This window comes from Bufo gargarizans, chromosome 1 (genome assembly GCF_014858855.1).
Source record: "Bufo gargarizans isolate SCDJY-AF-19 chromosome 1, ASM1485885v1, whole genome shotgun sequence".
NCBI classification, from domain to species: domain Eukaryota; kingdom Metazoa; phylum Chordata; class Amphibia; order Anura; family Bufonidae; genus Bufo; species Bufo gargarizans.
The window spans coordinates 289,265,212-289,287,481 of NC_058080.1; the positions used below are offsets into that span (position 1 = coordinate 289,265,212).

General features: G+C 44.0%; 1 protein-coding gene across 2 annotated transcripts in view; it reads right to left on the bottom strand.

The window, feature by feature from the left end:
* The window catches only part of RBPMS (RNA binding protein, mRNA processing factor), a 238,605-nt gene that overhangs the window by 108,863 nt on the left and 107,472 nt on the right, over positions 1-22,270 (bottom strand). For both annotated transcript variants that reach the window (XM_044304518.1, XM_044304512.1), the window contains exon 4: positions 7,528-7,590. In XM_044304518.1, coding sequence (XP_044160453.1) covers positions 7,528-7,590 — 63 coding nt within the window. The remainder of the gene's footprint in view (positions 1-7,527; positions 7,591-22,270) is intronic.

The following is a 22,270-nucleotide window of genomic DNA, read 5'->3' on the forward strand; positions in this document are numbered from 1 at the left end:
CCCTAAAAGGGCATATGGACAAGGGTGGTCTTTGTATGACAACCCCTTTAAAAGAACATTTAGATGAGTGGATAATCCTTAAAAATGGAACAATAATGATTCATGTTCGATAATAATCGTGCAGTGTAAATGTATGCATACTTACCAATGTTTAGTTGGTAAAATTGGAGCATTTAAGCCCTGCCCCAGGAACAGCCAATTCCACCCAGGACTGCCCACTTATGGGTGGGGTTTACATTAGCTCCACCCATTTTTGGCCTTGGACAGCCAGAATTTCCTAGGAAAATCAGGGACAGTAGCACCAGAATTGGAACAGTTGGCAACTATGTGTATATAGCGACTGAACAATTGTACTAAAAAAGCTTGTTCGACGCTTGTAAAATCCTTGATGCGAATGAATAAACTATGGTTTGTCATTATTGACTTGTGCTGCTGTAAAGATACATCATGTGAGACGTGTTTATGTAAATTGTTGCTGTCTTTATACAGTGAACGATACTCAATTAGGCGTAAATGATTGTGTGCAAACATATATATATATATAATTGCCTAAACGATTATCTACTTGTTTACATGCACCTTAAGCTATGCTCCAATCCTCCTTTAAACCTAAAAAGACATGACAAGATCTCCCACAAGTGATATTGCGTTACCAGATGGAGCATGGACATAGCTCTGACCATTGGACCTCATGGGTTACCAGTCAGAGCATGGAAGTAGCTCAAAGGCCCTGACCATTGGACCTCATGGGGCCCGAATACTTCAAATGGTGGCACTTTTTCAATACCTGATCTTTGCTTACTTCCATGTGCATTAGCATAAACATTGGTCCTCATCCCCCAAGTGCTTTGCAATAAACTGGGAGAAGCTTTCTCCGAAAGTACTTTGGAAATAAGAAGCACCTACTTTATCTCATGTTCATTTGTGATGTAGGGGGAGAGAACAGCTCTCAAGAAAAAGACAGATTTTAATCCAATACAAATTTTTACACAATTGGCAAACAAAATATACAGAACGATACGACACCTGTTTTTTGTTCCATATTTCCACCCATTATAAAAAGAAAAAAAGTGCGTCTCTAGCAACCAGTCTGTGTCTAAGTACTGACACCAAAGAAGGAAAGGGCAGCATCACGCAAGTTTTTTTTGCAGCAAAAAAGGTATGTTCAACAGCATTAGCTGTGGTTAATAGTAATAGTTAATAGGAAATTATGAAATGCATTTTTAGTGTCATCTTTTTTCTATTTTCGTTCCATATTCTCTAAATGTAGCACGTTCTGGGCATGGTTATCGGGTGTTTTTCCCCCAAAAAGCCTATGGGAAACGGCTTGTGAAAAAAAAAAAAAATGCGTATCAGAAATATATCACAAAGAAACAAAAACCGTCACGTATAAAAATGTGAAGTTTAGGGCATTTTCTCAAGCCCAAAAATCTACGTGTGAAGGAAGCCTAAGGCCTAGTTCGCACAGTCAATGTTTTCCATCAGTGTGTGAGCCAAAACCACTGCACTAACCACCACAAAAAAAGTGTTCTGGGTGATAAAAGAAATTGCTTATGCTTATCCTGGCATTTTTTTATGGTAAAAAAGCGGCAGAGCCAAATTCATGTGTGGATACCCTTACAACTAACTCACACCATCCAACCAAACAATGAATTTGATAACAGTTAAATACATTTTTAACAAGGTTTTATTTTTTGCTGACATTTTTAGTATGCATTTTTTCCAGATTTTTTTTAAATGTCTTAAAATCAGTTCCGTTCATTTGCAGGTGGTTGTTTTGGATTTTTGCAAGTTCCATTTTTGCAACATTATCATGGAAAAAGGCAAGAATGAAATGACTAATATAAGAAAAAAAAATCTTTGCAATATGTTTCAAAATTTCTCTATTGAATTTCAGCCGCCCTCTGGATGCAGCATTAAAAAAAGCACAAAAAAACTGGAAAAATGTTGCAAAAACAAAGCATTTTTCTCAAAATATGATTACTAATCCTTTAGGTAAGCTAAAGACAAGCTGTCTAGACCTGAACCAGATTTATCACAGGGGCTCAGGCTGGATGATAAATGTGGTGCAAGGACAGACACTTTTCTCTGACTATATACCAACCAGGGGCGTAGGTACCATGGAAGCAAGGGAAGCGGTGCTACAGAGCCTGAACTCAGGAAAGGGCCCAGGAGGAGGACAAATGGATCCATTTTCAGGACCCAGGGAGTGATAAGTATGGTGTGCACTGCAGTTCCTTATAGTGCCAGCAAATTTGGTGTAAGAACAAGAATCCACTGCTTTATCTTCTCTGGCATGACGTTCTCCTAGTGTGTGTCATTTAGTACAAATGTTTACAGGCTCATCCAACACATTTCATCGACTTGTAAATGGAGAAAAATGACCATATGTTTCAGATAATATCACTTTCTAGCACTGTGAAACTTCATGTGAGAATGTGCTAGCATGAGGAAAACACCTGTATTAAATTGTGTATTACATACATGTGAGCCAAACCATAAAATTGTCTTCGTGGAAACTACATGGATATTTGTGAGTCACATCTCAAACTTAATCCCAAAGCAGATATTTTGGTAGAAAACAAAACTAGTGTCAATGAAGATTTAGTATTAGCACATAATGGAAGATTAACCACACGAAATAAAGGAATACTTCCATAATACAGCATGCGATGGAGCAGAAAATCAGACACACATGAAAGTACAGTATGTGCCTATAAGCAGGTCACGACCTCCATATTACAGATCCATAACAAAAAGGATACAAAATTCAAGGAGAAGAGTTATAAAAAAAAACTGACTAAGGCTACTTTCACACTAGCGTTCGATCGGATCCGTTCTGAACGGATCCGATCATAATAATGCAGACGGAGGCTCCGTTCAGAACGGATCCGTCTGCATTATTTTAGCATATAACAGCTAAGTGTGAAAATAGCCTCGTACGGATCCGTCCAGACTTTCAATGTAAAGTCAATGGGGGACGGATCCGCCTGAAGATTGAGCCATATTGTGGCATCTTCAAACGGATCCGTCCCCATTGACTTACATTGTAAGTCTGGACGGATCCGCACGCCTCCGCACGGCCAGGCGGACACCCGAACGCTGCAAGCAGCGTTCAGCTGTCCGCCTGTCCGTGCGGAGGCGAGCGGAGCGGAGGCTGAACGCCGCCAGACTGATGCAGTCTGAGCGGATCCGCTCCATTCAGACTGCATCAGGGCTGGACGGCTGCGTTCGGGTCCGCTCGTGAGCCCCTTCAAACGGAGCTCACGAGCGGACCGACGAACGCTAGTGTGAAAGTAGCCTAAAAGAAACATGTTTTTTGACGCCTAAAGCAACCAATCACAACACACCTTCATTTTCTTAATAATGCTATTGAAAAATGAAAGGTACATTGTGATTGGTTGCTTTTGGCAACAAAGACAGACAATGGGGGAGATTTATAAAGAATGGCGATCCCTGCTCCAGCCTTGATCTCCTGTGCAGTGGAGTGAGATGCGCCTAGTTTCTGGAGTAAATTATGGTAAATCTGGTGGGCCGTGGGAGGCTCTCTCCCTTCAGCTAAGCCCACCCCCTATTCCCAAGAAGCACAAAGAGTTGTGAATTAAGGCATGAATATGGCATACACCATAATTTGCTGCTTTTTAACACCACTTATGTGGTATAAAAGTCTTAAAGGGGTTCTGCAGCTTTTTAACAATTTTTGACTCCTCCACCAGACACTTGGAGAAAGGCACACTTGCCAAATCCCCACCGCTTAGTTTCGTCCAAAAGTTTACAAGTTGGGACCAAAGTGCAGTGAACACAGCAGTGGACAGAAGGAACTGGAACCAAGCTTTGGTGTGTTTCCCTACAAAGGTCCAGCAGGGAAAGGGGAGGGGAGGGGAGGGGAGGGAAGAGACAAAATTTGTTAAAAAACTGGAGAACCCTTTTCATTAACCTCCCCCATTGTTTCCTTTTGATCTGTTCCCTATTAGGCTGGCCAAACATACAGATTCAGGAAGTGTGTCCGGTCTGACTGCAGGTCTACTGACCCAAACGCACAGCGTCATGATATCCTTCCCATGTTTCATCACATCTAGGTAGTCAAGACTGTAGCAGAACTACGTAAATACATCAATATAACATTTAGGAGGATTCAATTTTAATTTTTGATATCTTGCCATCATTTCTCTTACCCATAAAACTCCCAAGACGATGCCTTCATAAAAAACACTATTCACAGTGGTCTACAATATTTTATTAGAAATTACTGCACGGAGAGATAAAACTAGTATATGGACAGGGAGCCTATTGTCAGCTTACTGCTGTTTTGTAGGAATAGTATAAGATACAAGGTAATCCTCATCTAATAATAGGTGAAGAATTGGGATATCAAAAGCCTCAATAAAGATGTCCACAGGCACAGTTCATTAGATTAGTGTAATGTATGAAGTGCTCAGCTTCTCTCTAGAAGAGGCACCATCAGGCCCATTAGAAAGCATAGGAGTCAGTAGTACGTAGTAGTAGGAAGTAAGCTAATGGGCAGTGGAGTCACCATGCCTTACCATTCCTGGGTTGCCGCAGCATGTTAAGTGATCCTGTCTGCCGTGCTTATCAGTATACATAGGGAGGAAGCTAAAAGGGCCAGGACAGGAACTAGTTTGCATGGCAATTAAACTGCATAGAGAAAACCCAAACCCAATACTTATTTTTTTACATATATAAGTCACGTATAGCTTGTTGATACATGATAAAAAGAATTGACGGAAATGCCCCTTTATTAAACAAAATCACTAATTACGAATTTGCTGATGTCTAAACCAGCCTTAATTCACTTTGTGTGCCCTCGGCACTCATAACCTAACGAAACCTATTCTCACTAAAGAATGAAATACATGTCGCACCGCATGTGAAATGTTCAAAAACGACACATATAGCACAATAATGCACTTATGACCATAGCGCAATTGAAATCTGTCATCTGAAGACGCAGCAAGAGTGCACTTTATAAAGCATTATTCTCAAATTCAACACAATTATTTACTCAAGGACAGTAGTATTTGGAGCCATGCTTACACTGACTCTTTGAAGGCGATAACTATACTGTATGCTGGCAAACGTCCTGTTTGACAGGGATCATGTGGCTGTTGCAGCCAATGGCTGACCACAGCGGTGATGTGACTTCATCAAGCAGAAAGTTTACAAGCAAAGCCTGGATCATGGCAGTGGTGGAAGGGGATTGAAGGAGCTTGAACCCAACATTGGGCAGCAGGTAAGTGTCTGGCCATGTGGAGGGATCTAGCCAAAAGCTGGAATAGATTTGCACTATAATTTAGGCCATTTTCTGGTGAAAATTATAGTAACTTTTGTCAGACCATTCCCTACTGCTCAGCCCTGTCCAAAATTTAGTGATTGCAGCATAAAAGTGGAAAGTCTCTCCTTTTTGTACAAAATAAAGATTGCACAAAAATGTGTGACTTTTGTACACCAGAAAAGTGAGGTACAGCCTATAACAAATTCCCCATTATGTCTTGATATAAGAGCATTTACGAATGGCCTAATAATAGTAAGCTAGAGGCTGATATTCCACTCCCATCATGCTAAACCCGTGTTGGTTTTTTTCTTTTTACATAAAGCACATGATCTTTTACAGATTTCAAATCAAAAGCACGGGGGATCTTTCTTCAGGAGCACTGTAATAAAGTCTAATATGAATAGTCTGTCCTCTCAAAGATACAGAGTTGGGGATATCCCAACTACTCCCTTTTGGTGCAGGGAAGTATCAGGATGTTGGATTTCATCTTGCCCCATCCTTATCAGGGAGAAAAGCTTATTCCAAAAGTTATCTGGCAATAGCTTACTCCTCGCTGTCTCATTAAGAACACATGCACGCATTGTATTAGGGAGGGGGGGGGGGGGCAGAAACACTCATTCATCAGATGGCTTTAGGAAAAAAAATCATTCTTTCAACCATGGGTGGTAAAACCATGGAGTGCAAGTTCAAGTACAAAAATGTACCAGGTAATGGGGAATAGGAAAACACTAGATGCATACAAATGAAATCGACAACAGTCTAGGCCTCAAAAGCTAAGGAAGAGGGATAGTGACCTTCTAGTAATCCCTAGGCCTTTCCCTAACTCCTGTCAGTATGAGCAGATACTGATGGTGGAAATGCTCATACGCCGGATACCTATGCCCTGTAAAACTGACGAGCCCTAGGATAGGTAGCAGGAGACGAGACAGCTGGTTCCTTCCCAGATGAAGAAACCTGCGCCTCTCTGAGGCCTAGAACCTAAACACGCCTGAGAACCACAAACAGAAAAGGCAAATAGTATTAGCTTTAAGATGTATAGAGAAGCAGGAGATCCAAGACCAACAGGCACTAGCAACTCCAAAAGGAAAATATCAACCGCATGGTGTAGGGCCTCATTACTGATAACAAGCAGAACCTGAGGAGAGGTGAGATCCTGCCAACCAACAACAAACAAAGAGGAAAACTGAGAGACCTGTCAGATAGCCTCACGTGCAGCAAGTCTATCCGATCTTCTCACCTCTGTCACAGGAGGGACCGTGACACTCACTTGCTGAGTGATGAAAAAATTATTTGGTCCATGGAAATATGGACCAAATGTAACTTGTGCTAGGCAAGATATGGTTATCTATTTATTCTTTTAGTCCATGTAACACATTACTTTTCATTTTATATAATGAGGTAATCTCACTAAAGTAACCCAAGGGTGCAAGACACCACAGATTGAAAAACCTATTATACAATATATAGAAAATATTGGCAATAAGTCACCCTTAAAGCTTTTGGTTTTCCAACTTTTAGATGCTTTTTTACTGTGGACAGCAGCTACTTATACCTACTGAGAAAATTATACTCATCCACTCTCCGCCACTCTATTCTGTCTCCCTTCACCTGTCTATAACTTCCTATCCTGAAAACTTCCAGGTGGCGGTGCCACTTCCGTTGCTGCAACCAATCACTGGACTCAGTGGTGACGTATCCACAAGCAGCATGTCACTGTTGGGTCATGTGCCTCTTAGGGACATATCCCTGCTGAGGTCAGTCATTGGTTGCAGTAGCATACACATGTAAGTCCAGAAATCTGCAGGCTGGGGACCAGAAGACTGCTGAAGAGAGCCAAGGAGTTGGAACAAACTGACAGGGAGCAGCATCATTTTTTTCAACAGGTACAACACGCTGCTGGTCAACCCATTTAACTGTTCCTTAAATTATTACTATTTCATGCTACACTGCATATGTCCAGGAAAGTGATATACTATATTTTTCTCCAATAGTGCATATTTCATTCTAATGTCTGGGCCCCTCAATGACCTCTATTCATCTTGTAGGTACATCAAGAAAGTTTAAGATGAACGTACATTTGTTGGCAACTACTTTTTGTCCAAACTAGAGTATTAAACTAAAGTTGCACAAGGTTTTTATTAATTTTTTTCTAAAGCAACTATTCAGCAAAAAGAAAACAATCAAAATCAAAAAGAGGCAAAGAGTTGGTATCAGAAGGCATGAGTACTACTCACATTTAATGCATTTTTGGCAGCTTCTGCTTCTGATCTGCTATCAAAACTTACAAAACCAACAGGCTGTGGATAAAAAAAAGTTCATATTAAAGTGCGTTCGGGTATACTCTGAACAAATCGTACTTCAATTTGGTCAATGTTATTTATGCACCAAGCTTATTGAAGAAAGAAGTCACAGTTAGTGATGTATAAGATTAGAATTAAGGGTCTGTTTTTTTGTTTTGTTTTTTATCTCCACAAACAGCACCCCTCTTGTCCATGTGCAGTGGCCAGGTTTGGTGTGGTCCCAATGCTATGCTGGGTCCGTTGGACACTGTCGAGGTGTCACCATGTGTTGCTGCTCTCTGGAGGAGATGGGCAATGAGAAATAAGTCCAGAGAGTCAGCATCTGCAGTAGACTAGTGTGCTTCTTTACTGGAGGAACTCAACTCAAAACTATACAGGAAAGGCAGTGAGCTGGCTTCTCAGCCTCCTCCCTGGCAGAAGAAGGTTTTGTGATGAGGAAAAGTTAGAGCTAGCGTTTCCTCTCTCTTAGAAGGCTGGTACCCTGGCCAAAACGGCTGGTGACCCAGAGTCTGTGGCAGAGTATCCCCATCTCAGCATCTTTTTCTAGTTAATTATGCAATCTAGTAGAGTTTCTTCTATTAAACACTGGTCCCCATCTACGGACTGGCAGAGCCTCTCCTGCTAAACACTGGTCCATAATTAAATTACAGACAACTAGAGGGTCTAATTCCTCTCCTTATATACAGTTTCTAACTGGACTAGAAACTTGTAGTGGGAGGGGTAGATTGGAGAAGCACTACCTAAACAGAAACAATGTGGCAATTTCAGTCTGTCATAGGCTTGTATAGAGTTTCAATACAAGTAGGGATGAGCGAACTCGAACTGTATAGTTCGGGTTCGTACCGAATTTTGGGGTGTCCGTGACACGGACCCGAACCCGGACATTTTCGTAAAAGTCCGGGTTCGGGTTCGGTGTTCGTCGCTTTCTTCGCGCTTTTGTGACGCTTTCTTGGCGCTTTTTGAAAGGCTGCAAAGCAGCCAATCAACAAGCGTCATACTACTTGCCCCAAGAGGCCATCACAGCCATGCCTACTATTGGCATGGCTGTGATTGGCCAGAGCACCATGTGACCCAGCCTCTATTTAAGCTGGAGTCACATAGCGCCGCCCGTCACTCTGCTCTGATTAGCGTAGGGAGAGGTTGCGGCTGCGACAGTAGGGCGAGATTAGGCAGATTAACTCCTCCAAAGGACTTGATTAACTGATCGATCTGCAGCTGTGGATCATTGAGCTGCTGATCCTCAATTGCTCACTGTTTTTAGGCTGCACAGACCGTTTGTCAGTCTCATTTTTCTGGGGTGATCGGCGGCCATTTTGTGTCTTGTGGTGCGCCAGCACAAGCTGCGACCAAGTGCATTTAACCCTCAATGGTGTGGTTGTTTTTTGGCTAAAGCCTACATCAGGGTGAAGCTGTCACACCAAGTGCATTTAACCAGCAATAGTCTGTTCATTTTTTGGCCATATACAAAATCAGGGGCAAGCTGCGCCTGTCACCAAGTGCATTTAACCCTCAATGGTGTGGTTGTTTTTTGGCTAAAGCCTACATCAGGGTGAAGCTGTCACACCAAGTGCATTTAACCAGCAATAGTCTGTTCATTTTTTGGCCATATACAAAATCAGGGGCAAGCTGCGCCTGTCACCAAGTGCATTTAACCCTCAATGGTGTGGTTGTTTTTTGGCTAAAGCCTACATCAGGGTGAAGCTGTCACACCAAGTGCATTTAACCAGCAATAGTCTGTTCATTTTTTGGCCATATACAAAATCAGGGGCAAGCTGCGCCTGTCACCAAGTGCATTTAACCCTCAATGGTGTGGTTGTTTTTTGGCTAAAGCCTACATCAGGGTGAAGCTGTCACACCAAGTGCATTTAACCAGCAATAGTCTGTTCATTTTTTGGCCATATCCCAGTCTAATTCTGTCACTAAATCCATACCGGTCACCCAGCGCCTAAATACTAGGCCTCAAATTTATATCCAGCTAAATCTGTCCCTAGTGCTGTAGCTGGGCGAGTTATTTAGTGTCCGTTCAAGCACATTTCTTGTTCTGGGTTGAAATACAATTCCCAATTTAGCAATTTCATAATTTAGTGGTTCCTGCTATATCAGAGCTCTTTGAAATCTATCCCAAAAAGGGTATATAATATTGAAGGTGCACATAGGGTCATTCAGAGTAACTTCACACACACCCGCTACTGTGTATTTCCAAGTCTAATTCTGTCACTAAATCCATACCGGTGACCCAGCGCCTAAATACTAGGCCTCAAATTTAATTCCCTCTAAATCTCTCGTTACCCACCGCTGTACTGTTGTTGCTGGGCAAGATATTTAGTGTCCGTCAAAGCACATTTTTTGTTCTGGGTTGAAGTACAATTCCCAATTTAGCAATTTCATAATTTAGTGGTTTCTGCTATATCAGAGCTATTTGAAATCTATCCCAAAAAGGGTATATAATATTGAAGGTGCACATAGGGTCATTCAGAATAACTTCACACACACCCGCTACTGTGTATTTCCAAGTCTAATTCTGTCACTAAACCCATACCTGTCACCCAGCGCCTAAATACTAGGCCTCAAATTTAAATCCCTCTAAATCTCTCGTTACCGTTGTCCTGTTGTAGCTGGGAAAGTTATTTAGTGCCCGTCAAAGCACATTTTTTGTTCTGGGTTGAAGTACAATTCCCAATTTAGCAATTTCATAATTTAGTGGTTCCTGCTATATCAGAGCTATTTGAAATCTATCCCAAAAAGGGTATATAATATTGAAGGTGCACATAGGGTCATTCAGAATAACTTCACACACACCCGCTACTGTGTATTTCCAAGTCTAATTCTGTCACTAAATCCATACCGGTGACCCAGCGCCTAAATACTAGGCCTCAAATTTAATTCCCTCTAAATCTCTCGTTACCCACCGCTGTACTGTTGTTGCTGGGCAAGATATTTAGTGTCCGTCAAAGCACATTTTTTGTTCTGGGTTGAAGTACAATTCCCAATTTAGCAATTTCATAATTTAGTGGTTTCTGCTATATCAGAGCTATTTGAAATCTATCCCTAAAAGGGTATATAATATTGAAGGTGCACATAGGGTCATTCAGAATAACTTCACACACACCCGCTACTGTGTATTTCCAAGTCTAATTCTGTCACTAAACCCATACCTGTCACCCAGCGCCTAAATACTAGGCCTCAAATTTATATCCAGCTAAATCTGTCCCTAGTGCTGTAGCTGGGCGAGTTATTTAGTGTCCGTTCAAGCACATTTCTTGTTCTGGGTTGAAATACAATTCTCAATTTAGCAATTTCATAATTTAGTGGTTCCTGCTATATCAGAGCTCTTTGAAATCTATCCCAAAAAGGGTATATAATATTGAAGGTGCACATAGGGTCATTCAGAGTAACTTCACACACACCCGCTACTGTGTATTTCCAAGTCTAATTCTGTCACTAAATCCATACCGGTGACCCAGCGCCTAAATACTAGGCCTCAAATTTAATTCCCTCTAAATCTCTCGTTACCCACCGCTGTACTGTTGTTGCTGGGCAAGATATTTAGTGTCCGTCAAAGCACATTTTTTGTTCTGGGTTGAAGTACAATTCCCAATTTAGCAATTTCATAATTTAGTGGTTTCTGCTATATCAGAGCTATTTGAAATCTATCCCTAAAAGGGTATATAATATTGAAGGTGCACATAGGGTCATTCAGAATAACTTCACACACACCCGCTACTGTGTATTTCCAAGTCTAATTCTGTCACTAAATCCATACCGGTGACCCAGCGCCTAAATACTAGGCCTCAAATTTAATTCCCTCTAAATCTCTCGTTACCCACCGGTGTACTGTTGTTGCTGGGCAAGATATTTAGTGTCCGTCAAAGCACATTTTTTGTTCTGGGTTGAAGTACAATTCCCAATTTAGCAATTTCATAATTTAGTGGTTTCTGCTATATCAGAGCTATTTGAAATCTATCCCTAAAAGGGTATATAATATTGAAGGTGCACATAGGGTCATTCAGAATAACTTCACACACACGCTTCTGTGCATTTCCAAGTCTAATTCTGTCACTAAATCCATACCGGTGACCCAGCGCCTAAATACTAGGCCTCAAATTTAAATCCCTCTAAATCTCTCGTTACCCACCACTGTACTGTTGTTGCTGGGCAAGATATTTAGTGTCCGTCAAAGCACATTTTTTGTTCTGGGTTGAAGTACAATTCCCAATTTAGCAATTTCATAATTTAGTGGTTTCTGCTATATCAGAGCTATTTGAAATCTATCCCTAAAAGGGTATATAATATTGAAGGTGCACATAGGGTCATTCAGAATAACTTCACACACACGCTTCTGTGCATTTCCAAGTCTAATTCTGTCACTAAATCCATACCGGTGACCCAGCGCCTAAATACTAGGCCTCAAATTTAAATCCCTCTAAATCTCTCGTTACCCACCGCTGTACTGTTGTTGCTGGGCAAGATATTTAGTGTCCGTCAAAGCACATTTTTTGTTCTGGGTTGAAGTACAATTCCCAATTTAGCAATTTCATAATTTAGTGGTTTCTGCTATATCAGAGCTATTTGAAATCTATCCCTAAAAGGGTATATAATATTGAAGGTGCACATAGGGTCATTCAGAATAACTTCACACACACGCTTCTGTGCATTTCCAAGTCTAATTCTGTCACTAAATCCATACCGGTGACCCAGCGCCTAAATACTAGGCCTCAAATTTAAATCCCTCTAAATCTCTCGTTACCCACCGCTGTACTGTTGTTGCTGGGCAAGATATTTAGTGTCCGTCAAAGCACATTTTTTGTTCTGGGTTGAAGTACAATTCCCAATTTAGCAATTTCATAATTTAGTGGTTCCTGCTATATCAGAGCTATTTGAAATCTATCCCAAAAAGGGTATATAATATTGAAGGTGCACATTGGGTCATTCAGAATAACTTCACACACACCCGCTACTGTGTATTTTCAAGTCTAATTCTGTCACTAAACCCATACCTGTCACCCAGCGCCTAAATACTAGGCCTCAAATTTAAATCCCTCTAAATCTCTCGTTACCCACCGCTGTACTGTTGTTGCTGGGCAAGATATTTAGTGTCCGTCAAAGCACATTTTTTGTTCTGGGTTGAAGTACAATTCCCAATTTAGCAATTTCATAATTTAGTGGTTTCTGCTATATCAGAGCTATTTGAAATCTATCCCTAAAAGGGTATATAATATTGAAGGTGCACATAGGGTCATTCAGAATAACTTCACACACACGCTTCTGTGCATTTCCAAGTCTAATTCTGTCACTAAATCCATACCGGTGACCCAGCGCCTAAATACTAGGCCTCAAATTTAAATCCCTCTAAATCTCTCGTTACCCACCGCTGTACTGTTGTTGCTGGGCAAGATATTTAGTGTCCGTCAAAGCACATTTTTTGTTCTGGGTTGAAGTACAATTCCCAATTTAGCAATTTCATAATTTAGTGGTTTCTGCTATATCAGAGCTATTTGAAATCTATCCCTAAAAGGGTATATAATATTGAAGGTGCACATAGGGTCATTCAGAATAACTTCACACACACGCTTCTGTGCATTTCCAAGTCTAATTCTGTCACTAAATCCATACCGGTCACCCAGCGCCTAAATACTAGGCCTCAAATTTATATCCCGCTGAATTTGAATACAATACATTGGGCCAAATAATATATTTGTTGTTGTGGTGAACCATAACAATGAGAAAAACATCTAGTAAGGGACGCGGACGTGGACATGGTCGTGGTGGTGTTAGTGGACCCTCTGGTGCTGGGAGAGGACGTGGCCGTTCTGCCACATCCACACGTCCTAGTGTACCAACTACCTCAGGTCCCAGTAGCCGCCAGAATTTACAGCGATATATGGTGGGGCCCAATGCCGTTCTAAGGATGGTAAGGCCTGAGCAGGTACAGGCATTAGTCAATTGGGTGGCCGACAGTGGATCCAGCACGTTCACATTATCTCCCACCCAGTCTTCTGCAGAAAGCGCACAGATGGCGCCTGAAAACCAACCCCATCAGTCTGTCACATCACCCCCATGCATACCAGGGAAACTGTCTCAGCCTCAAGTTATGCAGCAGTCTCTTATGCTGTTTGAAGACTCCGCTGGCAGGGTTTCCCAAGGGCATCCACCTAGCCCTTCCCCAGCGGTGAAAGACATAGAATGCACTGACGCACAACCACTTATGTTTCCTGATGATGAGGACATGGGAATACCACCTCAGCATGTCTCTGATGATGACGAAACACAGGTGCCAACTGCTGCGTCTTTCTGCAGTGTGCAGACTGAACAGGAGGTCAGGGATCAAGACTGGGTGGAAGACGATGCAGGGGACGATGAGGTCCTAGACCCCACATGGAATGAAGGTCGTGCCACTGACTTTCACAGTTCGGAGGAAGAGGCAGTGGTGAGACCGAGCCAACAGCGTAGCAAAAGAGGGAGCAGTGGGCAAAAGCAGAACACCCGCCGCCAAGAGACTCCGCCTGCTACTGACCGCCATCTGGGACCGAGCACCCCAAAGGCAGCTTCAAGGAGTTCCCTGGCATGGCACTTCTTCAAACAATGTGCTGACGACAAGACCCGAGTGGTTTGCACGCTGTGCCATCAGAGCCTGAAGCGAGGCATTAACGTTCTGAACCTGAGCACAACCTGCATGACCAGGCACCTGCATGCAAAGCATGAACTGCAGTGGAGTAAACACCTTAAAACCAAGGAAGTCACTCAGGCTCCCCCTGCTACCTCTTCTGCTGCTGCCGCCTCGGCCTATTCTGCTGCTGCCGCCTCGGCCTCTTCCTCCGCCTCTGGAGGAACGTTGGCACCTGCCGCCCAGCAAACAGGGGATGTACCACCAACACCACCACCACCACCTCCGTCACCAAGCGTCTCAACCATGTCACACGCCAGCGTTCAGCTCTCCATCTCACAAACATTTGATAGAAAGCGTAAATTCCCACCTAGCCACCCTCGATCCCTGGCCCTGAATGCCAGCATTTCTAAACTACTGGCCTATGAAATGCTGTCATTTAGGCTGGTGGACACAGACAGCTTCAAACAGCTCATGTCGCTTGCTGTCCCACAGTATGTTGTTCCCAGCCGGCACTACTTCTCCAAGAGAGCCGTGCCTTCCCTGCACAACCAAGTATCCCATAAAATCAAGTGTGCACTGCGCAACGCCATCTGTAGCAAGGTCCACCTAACCACAGATACGTGGACCAGTAAGCACGGCCAGGGACGCTATATCTCCCTAACTGCACACTGGGTAAATGTAGTGGCAGCTGGGCCCCAGGCGGAGAGCTGTTTGGCGCACGTCCTGCCGCCGCCAAGGATCGCAGGGCAACATTCTTTGCCTCCTGTTGCCACCTCCTCCTTCTCGGCTTCCTCCTCCTCTTCTTCCACCTGCTCATCCAGTCAGCCACACACCTTCACCACCAACTTCAGCACAGCCCGGGGTAAACGTCAGCAGGCCATTCTGAAACTCATATGTTTGGGGGACAGGCCCCACACCGCACAGGAGTTGTGGCGGGGTATTGAACAACAGACCGACGAGTGGTTGCTGCCGGTGAGCCTCAAGCCCGGCCTGGTGGTGTGTGATAATGGGCGAAATCTCGTTGCAGCTCTGGGACTAGCCAATTTGACGCACATCCCTTGCTTGGCGCATGTGCTGAATTTGGTGGTGCAGAAGTTCATTCACAACTACCCCGACATGTCAGAGCTGCTGCATAAAGTGCGGGCCGTCTGTTCGCGCTTCCGGCGTTCACATCCTGCCGCTGCTCGCCTGTCTGCGCTACAGCGTAACTTCGGCCTTCCCGCTCACCGCCTCATATGCGACGTGCCCACCAGGTGGAACTCCACCTTGCACATGCTGGACAGACTGTGCGAGCAGCAGCAGGCCATAGTGGAGTTTCAGCTGCAGCACGCACGGGTCAGTCGCACTACAGAACAGCACCACTTCACCACCAATGACTGGGCCTCCATGCGAGACCTGTGTGCCCTGTTGCGCTGTTTCGAGTACTCCACCAACATGGCCAGTGGCGATGACACCGTTATCAGCGTTACAATACCACTTCTATGTCTCCTTGAGAAAACACTTAGGGCGATGATGGAACAGGAGGTGGCCCAGGAGGAGGAGGAGGAGGATGAGGAAGAGGGGTCATTTTTAGCACTTTCAGGCCAGTCTCTTCGAAGTGACTCAGAGGGAGGTTTTTTGCAACAGCAGAGGCCAGGTACAAATGTGGCCAGCCAGGGCCCACTACTGGAGGACGAGGAGGACGAGGATGAGGAGGAGGTGGAGGAGGATGAGGATGAAGCATGGTCACAGCGGGGTGGCACCCAACGCAGCTCGGGTCCATCACTGGTGCGTGGCTGGGGGGAAAGGCAGGACGATGACGATACGCCTCCCACAGAGGACAGCTTGTCCTTACCCCTGGGCAGCCTGGCACACATGAGCGACTACATGCTGCAGTGCCTGCGCAACGACAGCAGAGTTGCCCACATTTTAACCTGTGCGGACTACTGGGTTGCCACCCTGCTGGATCCACGCTACAAAGACAATGTGCCCACCTTACTTCCTGCACTGGAGCGTGATAGGAAGATGCGCGAGTACAAGCGCACGTTGGTAGACGCGCTACTGAGAGCATTCCCAAATGTCACAGGGGAACAAGTGGAAGCCCAAGGCCAAGGCAGAGGAGGAGCAAGAGGTCGCCAAGGCAGCTGTGTCACGGCCAGCTCCTCTGAGGGCAGGGTTAGCATGGCAGAGATGTGGAAAACTTTTGTCAACACGCCACAGCTAACTGCACCACCACCTGATACGCAACGTGTTAGCAGGAGGCAACATTTCACTAACATGGTGGAACAGTACGTGTGCACACCCCTCCACGTACTGACTGATGGTTCGGCCCCATTCAACTTCTGGGTCTCTAAATTGTCCACGTGGCCAGAGCTAGCCTTTTATGCCTTGGAGGTGCTGGCCTGCCCGGCAGCCAGCGTTTTGTCTGAACGTGTATTCAGCACGGCAGGGGGCGTCATTACAGACAAACGCAGCCGCCTGTCTACAGCCAATGTGGACAAGCTGACGTTCATAAAAATGAACCAGGCATGGATCCCACAGGACCTGTCCGTCCCTTATCCAGATTAGACATTAACTACCTCCCCATAACCATATATTATTGGACTCCAGGGCACTTCCTCATTCAATCCTATTTTTATTTTCATTTTACCATTATATTGCGATGCTACCCAAAGTTGAATGAACCTCTCCTCTGCCTGTGTGCTAGGCCTAAATATATGCCAATGGACTGTTGCAGTGGTGGCTGACATGAAGCCTGATTCTCTGCTATGACATGCAGACTAATTCTCTGCTGACATGAAGCCAGATTGTCTGTTACGGGACCTCTCTCCTCTGCCTGGGTGCTGGGCCTAAATTTATGACCATGGACTGTTGCAGTGGTGGCTGACGTGAAGCCTGATTCTCTGCTATGACATGCAGACTGATTCTCTGCTGACATGAAGCCAGATCGTCTGTTACGGGACCTCTCTGCTCTGCCTGTGTGCTAGGCCTAAATATATGCCAATGGACTGTTGCAGTGGTGGGTGACGTGAAGCCTCATTCTCTGCTATGACATGCAGACTGATTCTCTGCTGACATGAAGCCAGATTGTCTGTTACGGGACCTCTCTGCTCTGCCTGTGTGCTAGGCCTAAATATATGCCAATGGACTGTTGCAGTGGTGGGTGACGTGAAGCCTCATTCTCTGCTATGACATGCAGACTGATTCTCTGCTGTCATGAAGCCAGATTGTCTGTTACGGGACCTCTCTGCTCTGCCTGTGTGCTAGGCCTAAATATATGCCAATGGACTGTTGCAGTGGTGGGTGACGTGAAGCCTCATTCTCTGCTATGACATGCAGACTGATTCTCTGCTGACATGAAGCCAGATTGTCTGTTACGGGACCTCTCTGCTCTGCCTGTGTGCTAGGCCTAAATATATGCCAATGGACTGTTGCAGTGGTGGGTGACGTGAAGCCTCATTCTCTGCTATGACATGCAGACTGATTCTCTGCTGACATGAAGCCAGATCCTCTGTTACGGGAGCTCTCTCCTCTGCCTGGGTGCTGGGCCTAAATTTATGACAATTGACTGTTGCAGTGGTGGGTGACGTGAAGCCTGATTCTCTGCTATGATATGAAGACTGATTCTCTGCTGACATGAAGCCAGATTGTCTGTTACGGGACCTTTCTCCTCTGCCTGGGTTCTGGGCCTAAATTTATGACAATGGACTGTTGCAGTGGTGGCTGACGTGAAGCCTGATTCTCTGCTATGACATGCAGACTGATTCTCTGCTGACATGAAGCCAGATTGTCTGTTACGGGACCTTTCTCCTCTGCCTGGGTTCTGGGCCTAAATTTATGAAAATTGACTCTTACAGTGGTGGGTGACGTGAAGCCTGATTCTCTGCTATGATATGAAGACTGATTCTCTGCTGACATGAAGCCAGATTCTCTGTTACGGGACCTCTCTCCTCTGCCTGGGTGCTGGGCCTAAATTTATGACAATGGACTGTTGCAGTGGTGGCTGACGTGAAGCCTGATTCTCTGCTATGACATGCAGACTGATTCTCTGCTGTCATGAAGCCAGATTGTCTGTTACGGGACCTCTCTGCTCTGCCTGTGTGCTAGGCCTAAATATATGCCAATGGACTGTTGCAGTGGTGGCTGACGTGAAGCCTCATTCTCTGCTATGACATGCAGACTAATTCTCTGCTGACATGAAGCCAGATTGTCTGTTACGGGACCTCTCTCCTCTGCCTGTGTGTGTGCTGGGCCTAAATATATGCCAATGGACTGTTGCAGTGGTGGCTGACGTGAAGCCTCATTCTCTGCTATGACATGCAGACTAATTCTCTGCTGACATGAAGACAGATTCTCTGTTACGGGACCTCCCTCCTCTGCCTGGGTGCTGGGCCTAAATATATGCCAATGGACTGTTGCAGTGGTGGCTGACGTGAAGCCTCATTCTCTGCTATGACATGCAGACTGATTCTCTGCTGACATGAAGCCAGATTCTCTGTTACGGGACCTCTCTCCTCTGCCTGTGTGTGTGCTGGGCCTAAATATATGCCAATGGACTGTTGCAGTGGTGGCTGACGTGAAGCCTCATTCTCTGCTATGACATGCAGACTGATTCTCTGCTGACATGAAGCCAGATTCTCTGTTACTGGACCTCTCTCCTCTGCCTGTGTGTGTGCTGGGCCTAAATATATGCCAATGGACTGTTGCAGTGGTGGCTGACGTGAAGCCTCATTCTCTGCTATGACATGCAGACTAATTCTCTGCTGACATGAAGACAGATTCTCTGTTACGGGACCTCCCTCCTCTGCCTGGGTGCTGGGCCTAAATATATGCCAATGGACTGTTGCAGTGGTGGCTGACGTGAAGCCTCATTCTCTGCTATGACATGCAGACTAATTCTCTGCTGACATGAAGACAGATTCTCTGTTACGGGACCTCTCTCCTCTGCCTGGGTGCCGGGGCCTAAATATCTGAGAATGGACTGTTCCAGTGGTGGGTGACGGGAAGCCAGATTCTCTGCTATGGAACCTCTCTCCAATTGATTTTGGTTAATTTTTATTTATTTAATTTTTATTTTAATTAATTTCCCTATCCACATTTGTTTGCAGGGGATTTACCTACATGTTGCTGCCTTTTGCAGCCCTCTAGCTCTTTCCTGGGCTGTTTTACAGCCTTTTTAGTGCCGAAAAGTTCGGGTCCCCATTGACTTCAATGGGGTTCGGGTTCGGGACGAAGTTCGGATCGGGTTCGGATCCCGAACCCGAACATTTCCGGGATGTTCGGCCGAACTTCTCGAACCCGAACATCCAGGTGTTCGCTCAACTCTAAATACAAGTCTATGGGAATGACTAAGGTTAGTTTCACATCTCCAGCATTAAGACCCGGCAGCCAGTTTCGGCAGAAAATCCTGGGAACTGGCCAGGCACAAATCGCAGCATGCAGCAGTTTTGGTCCAGACGATTCTCTGCATATTTGCCGGATTGCCACATAGTCCCTTATAATAACTGTCTAAGATTTATAACTTCTCAGTGTAATAGATAGAAAGTTCCAAACTCTCTCAGTATTAGCTGGCTATGCATTAACTGTTTTCATAGTGTACTGCAATAACAGTCAAAATGAACAGGATATATTACAATAAACATATAAAATGCAGTTCAACTATAGCATAATACAAGTAAATGGGGCTGAGCTGCAATTTCAAACACATGGACAACAGGAGCACTGTAGTAGGAAAAAAACAAACCTGTTTTTATCTAAATGGGTCTCAGAAACATGTTAACATTCCATAATCAATGGTTAAACCATTGTCAGCATCCTTACTTCTGGAAAACGTCCATTGAAAAATAACTTTCAACCATTTTCTATACTGACAATCTATAACTTAATGCCAAAATGTTGATGTACCTCACAGATTGGAAACTTGGCTACAGTTACCATCTAGACAATTGTGATCCACGCAGATCTCATCACTACTTTAGGGAAATTTCCCCCTGATAGTTTTTTAATATATGATATAACAGGATCAGATTTGAAATAAAGATGCGATTGTTCAGCATATGCTTTTTTGATCAGCTTAAGACTGAATTTTATCAAGGCCCATAATTGTGTAGTGAAATGGAATATCATATGAGCAGCTTGTCCAGGCCAAGAACATTATTAGCAAATCTTTCAGTACGCAGTATTTCTTTCAGTTATCTGATATGAATAATGGATTGCTAGGAGTGAGCTGACTAAATGTACAAAAGCTATCTAGGGACAAGGATATATTCAATATTAAAACCTAGCAACAAGTGCGGCTAAAGTAAGAGTGTAACAGAGAAGGTCCATATCTGTTCCTTTGTTTGCCATCCCATGGACAGTAGAACACAGATCATTAGAAGTCTAATGAAATTCTAATTACTCATCAGCAGAATATAAAGGTTATTCCCATCTGATACAAGTGATGGTATGTCACTATGATATGCCTTCACTTTGTGATCAGTGGGTTAAAACTTCTGGGAACCCTACTGATCTTGAGAATCAAGGAGAAGCTGCACTGCATTCCTGGTGGTTAAAGGAACTCCAATAATTTGGGGCTGGCAAATCCACTGGAGGGGCTGCAGATCCCTCCAAGCAGGAAGTGATGTCATATCCTAGCTTTATTCTATCAACTTTTGGGCTTACGTGATTGTCAAGACAATATAAGTGATCTGTTTGGCTAATACATTATCCATTGATTGAAGGATGTCTGATGTCCTTACCAAGCCCTTTACTTTCTTGTTCAGTGGTGAATATTGGTGACAGTTCCAAAATTGGAAGGCAAAAAAATCCAAAAACTTTATTTAGGACACACATAATTTTTTTTAAAATCCAAGTTGCCGACATTAGTGATGTATAGGAAAGAAGAAGTAGTAACTCCTCTTTTGTTATTTCTGCCATGTAAAATTATTTAAATGGGTTTCCTTTCATAGATGGTATATCTCTAGTATATGTCATTGCTTTGATCGGTTAAAGGGGTTGTGCAGAGTTTAGATACTGATGACCTATCCTCAGGATAGGTCAACAATATCACATCGGTTGAGGTCCGACACCTGGCACCCTGCCGATCATCTGTTTGAAGTGGCCGTAGTGCTTGTGCTCATCAAGTGAACGGGAGAAGAGATGTAATTATACCGTGCTGCCACTATGATCTAAACAGCAGGTTAACAGTGAAGAGGATGCGTCGCTTACAAAAGCACGCCGGCCTCTTCAAACAACTGATCTGCAGGGGTTCCAGGTGTCAGAACCCCACCGATCTGATATCGATGACCTATACTGAGAAAAGTCATCAATATCTAAGCACTGCACTATCCCATTAAAGGCATTGTCTTACTTCAGCAAGTGGCATTTATCATGTAGATGAAGTTACTACAAGGCACTTACTCATGTATTGTGATTGTCCATAGTGCTTCCTTTGCTGGCTTTATTCATTTTTCCATAAAATTATATACTGCTTGTTTATGGAGGTTACAGTGATTGCACACTATGGGAAAAAGTGCCCGCCTCTCTGGTGGCCGGAACCACAGGAGTTCACATAGACTGGTACTTTTTCCTATAGTGTGCAAACACGACCACTGCTGCTGGATTACAGGGTGGTTGTAACATGCAAATGAGCAGTTTATAATGTGAAAAATTGATCCAGCCAGGAAAGGAGGAAATATGGACAATCACAATACATTATTAAGTGCCTCGTGTTAACGTTATCTACATGATAAATGCCATTTGCTGAAATAAGACAAACCCTTTAAGGTCTGAATGACTTTAAGATCCCTGTTTACTGGAAAAGCCGTTCACTCGGCAGCTGCATCGTATGGAAAAATCAAGGGAGCTGATGCCATACAAAAATCCATTATGGTCTACGGCAAAAAAGCGCTGATCAAAAGATACTATTTTAATGACTGCAAAGTACTGAAAGTAATCCTGCCCTGGGCACTGCACATAAGAACACTAAAATAAAGCAAAAATCATATAGACAAGCATCTAGTTTGCCTTAATGGTACCTGCAGCAAGACATGGCTAGAGATCTTAAAATAAGCTTTTGTTTGTGCGTATATACTGTAATACACTGTATAT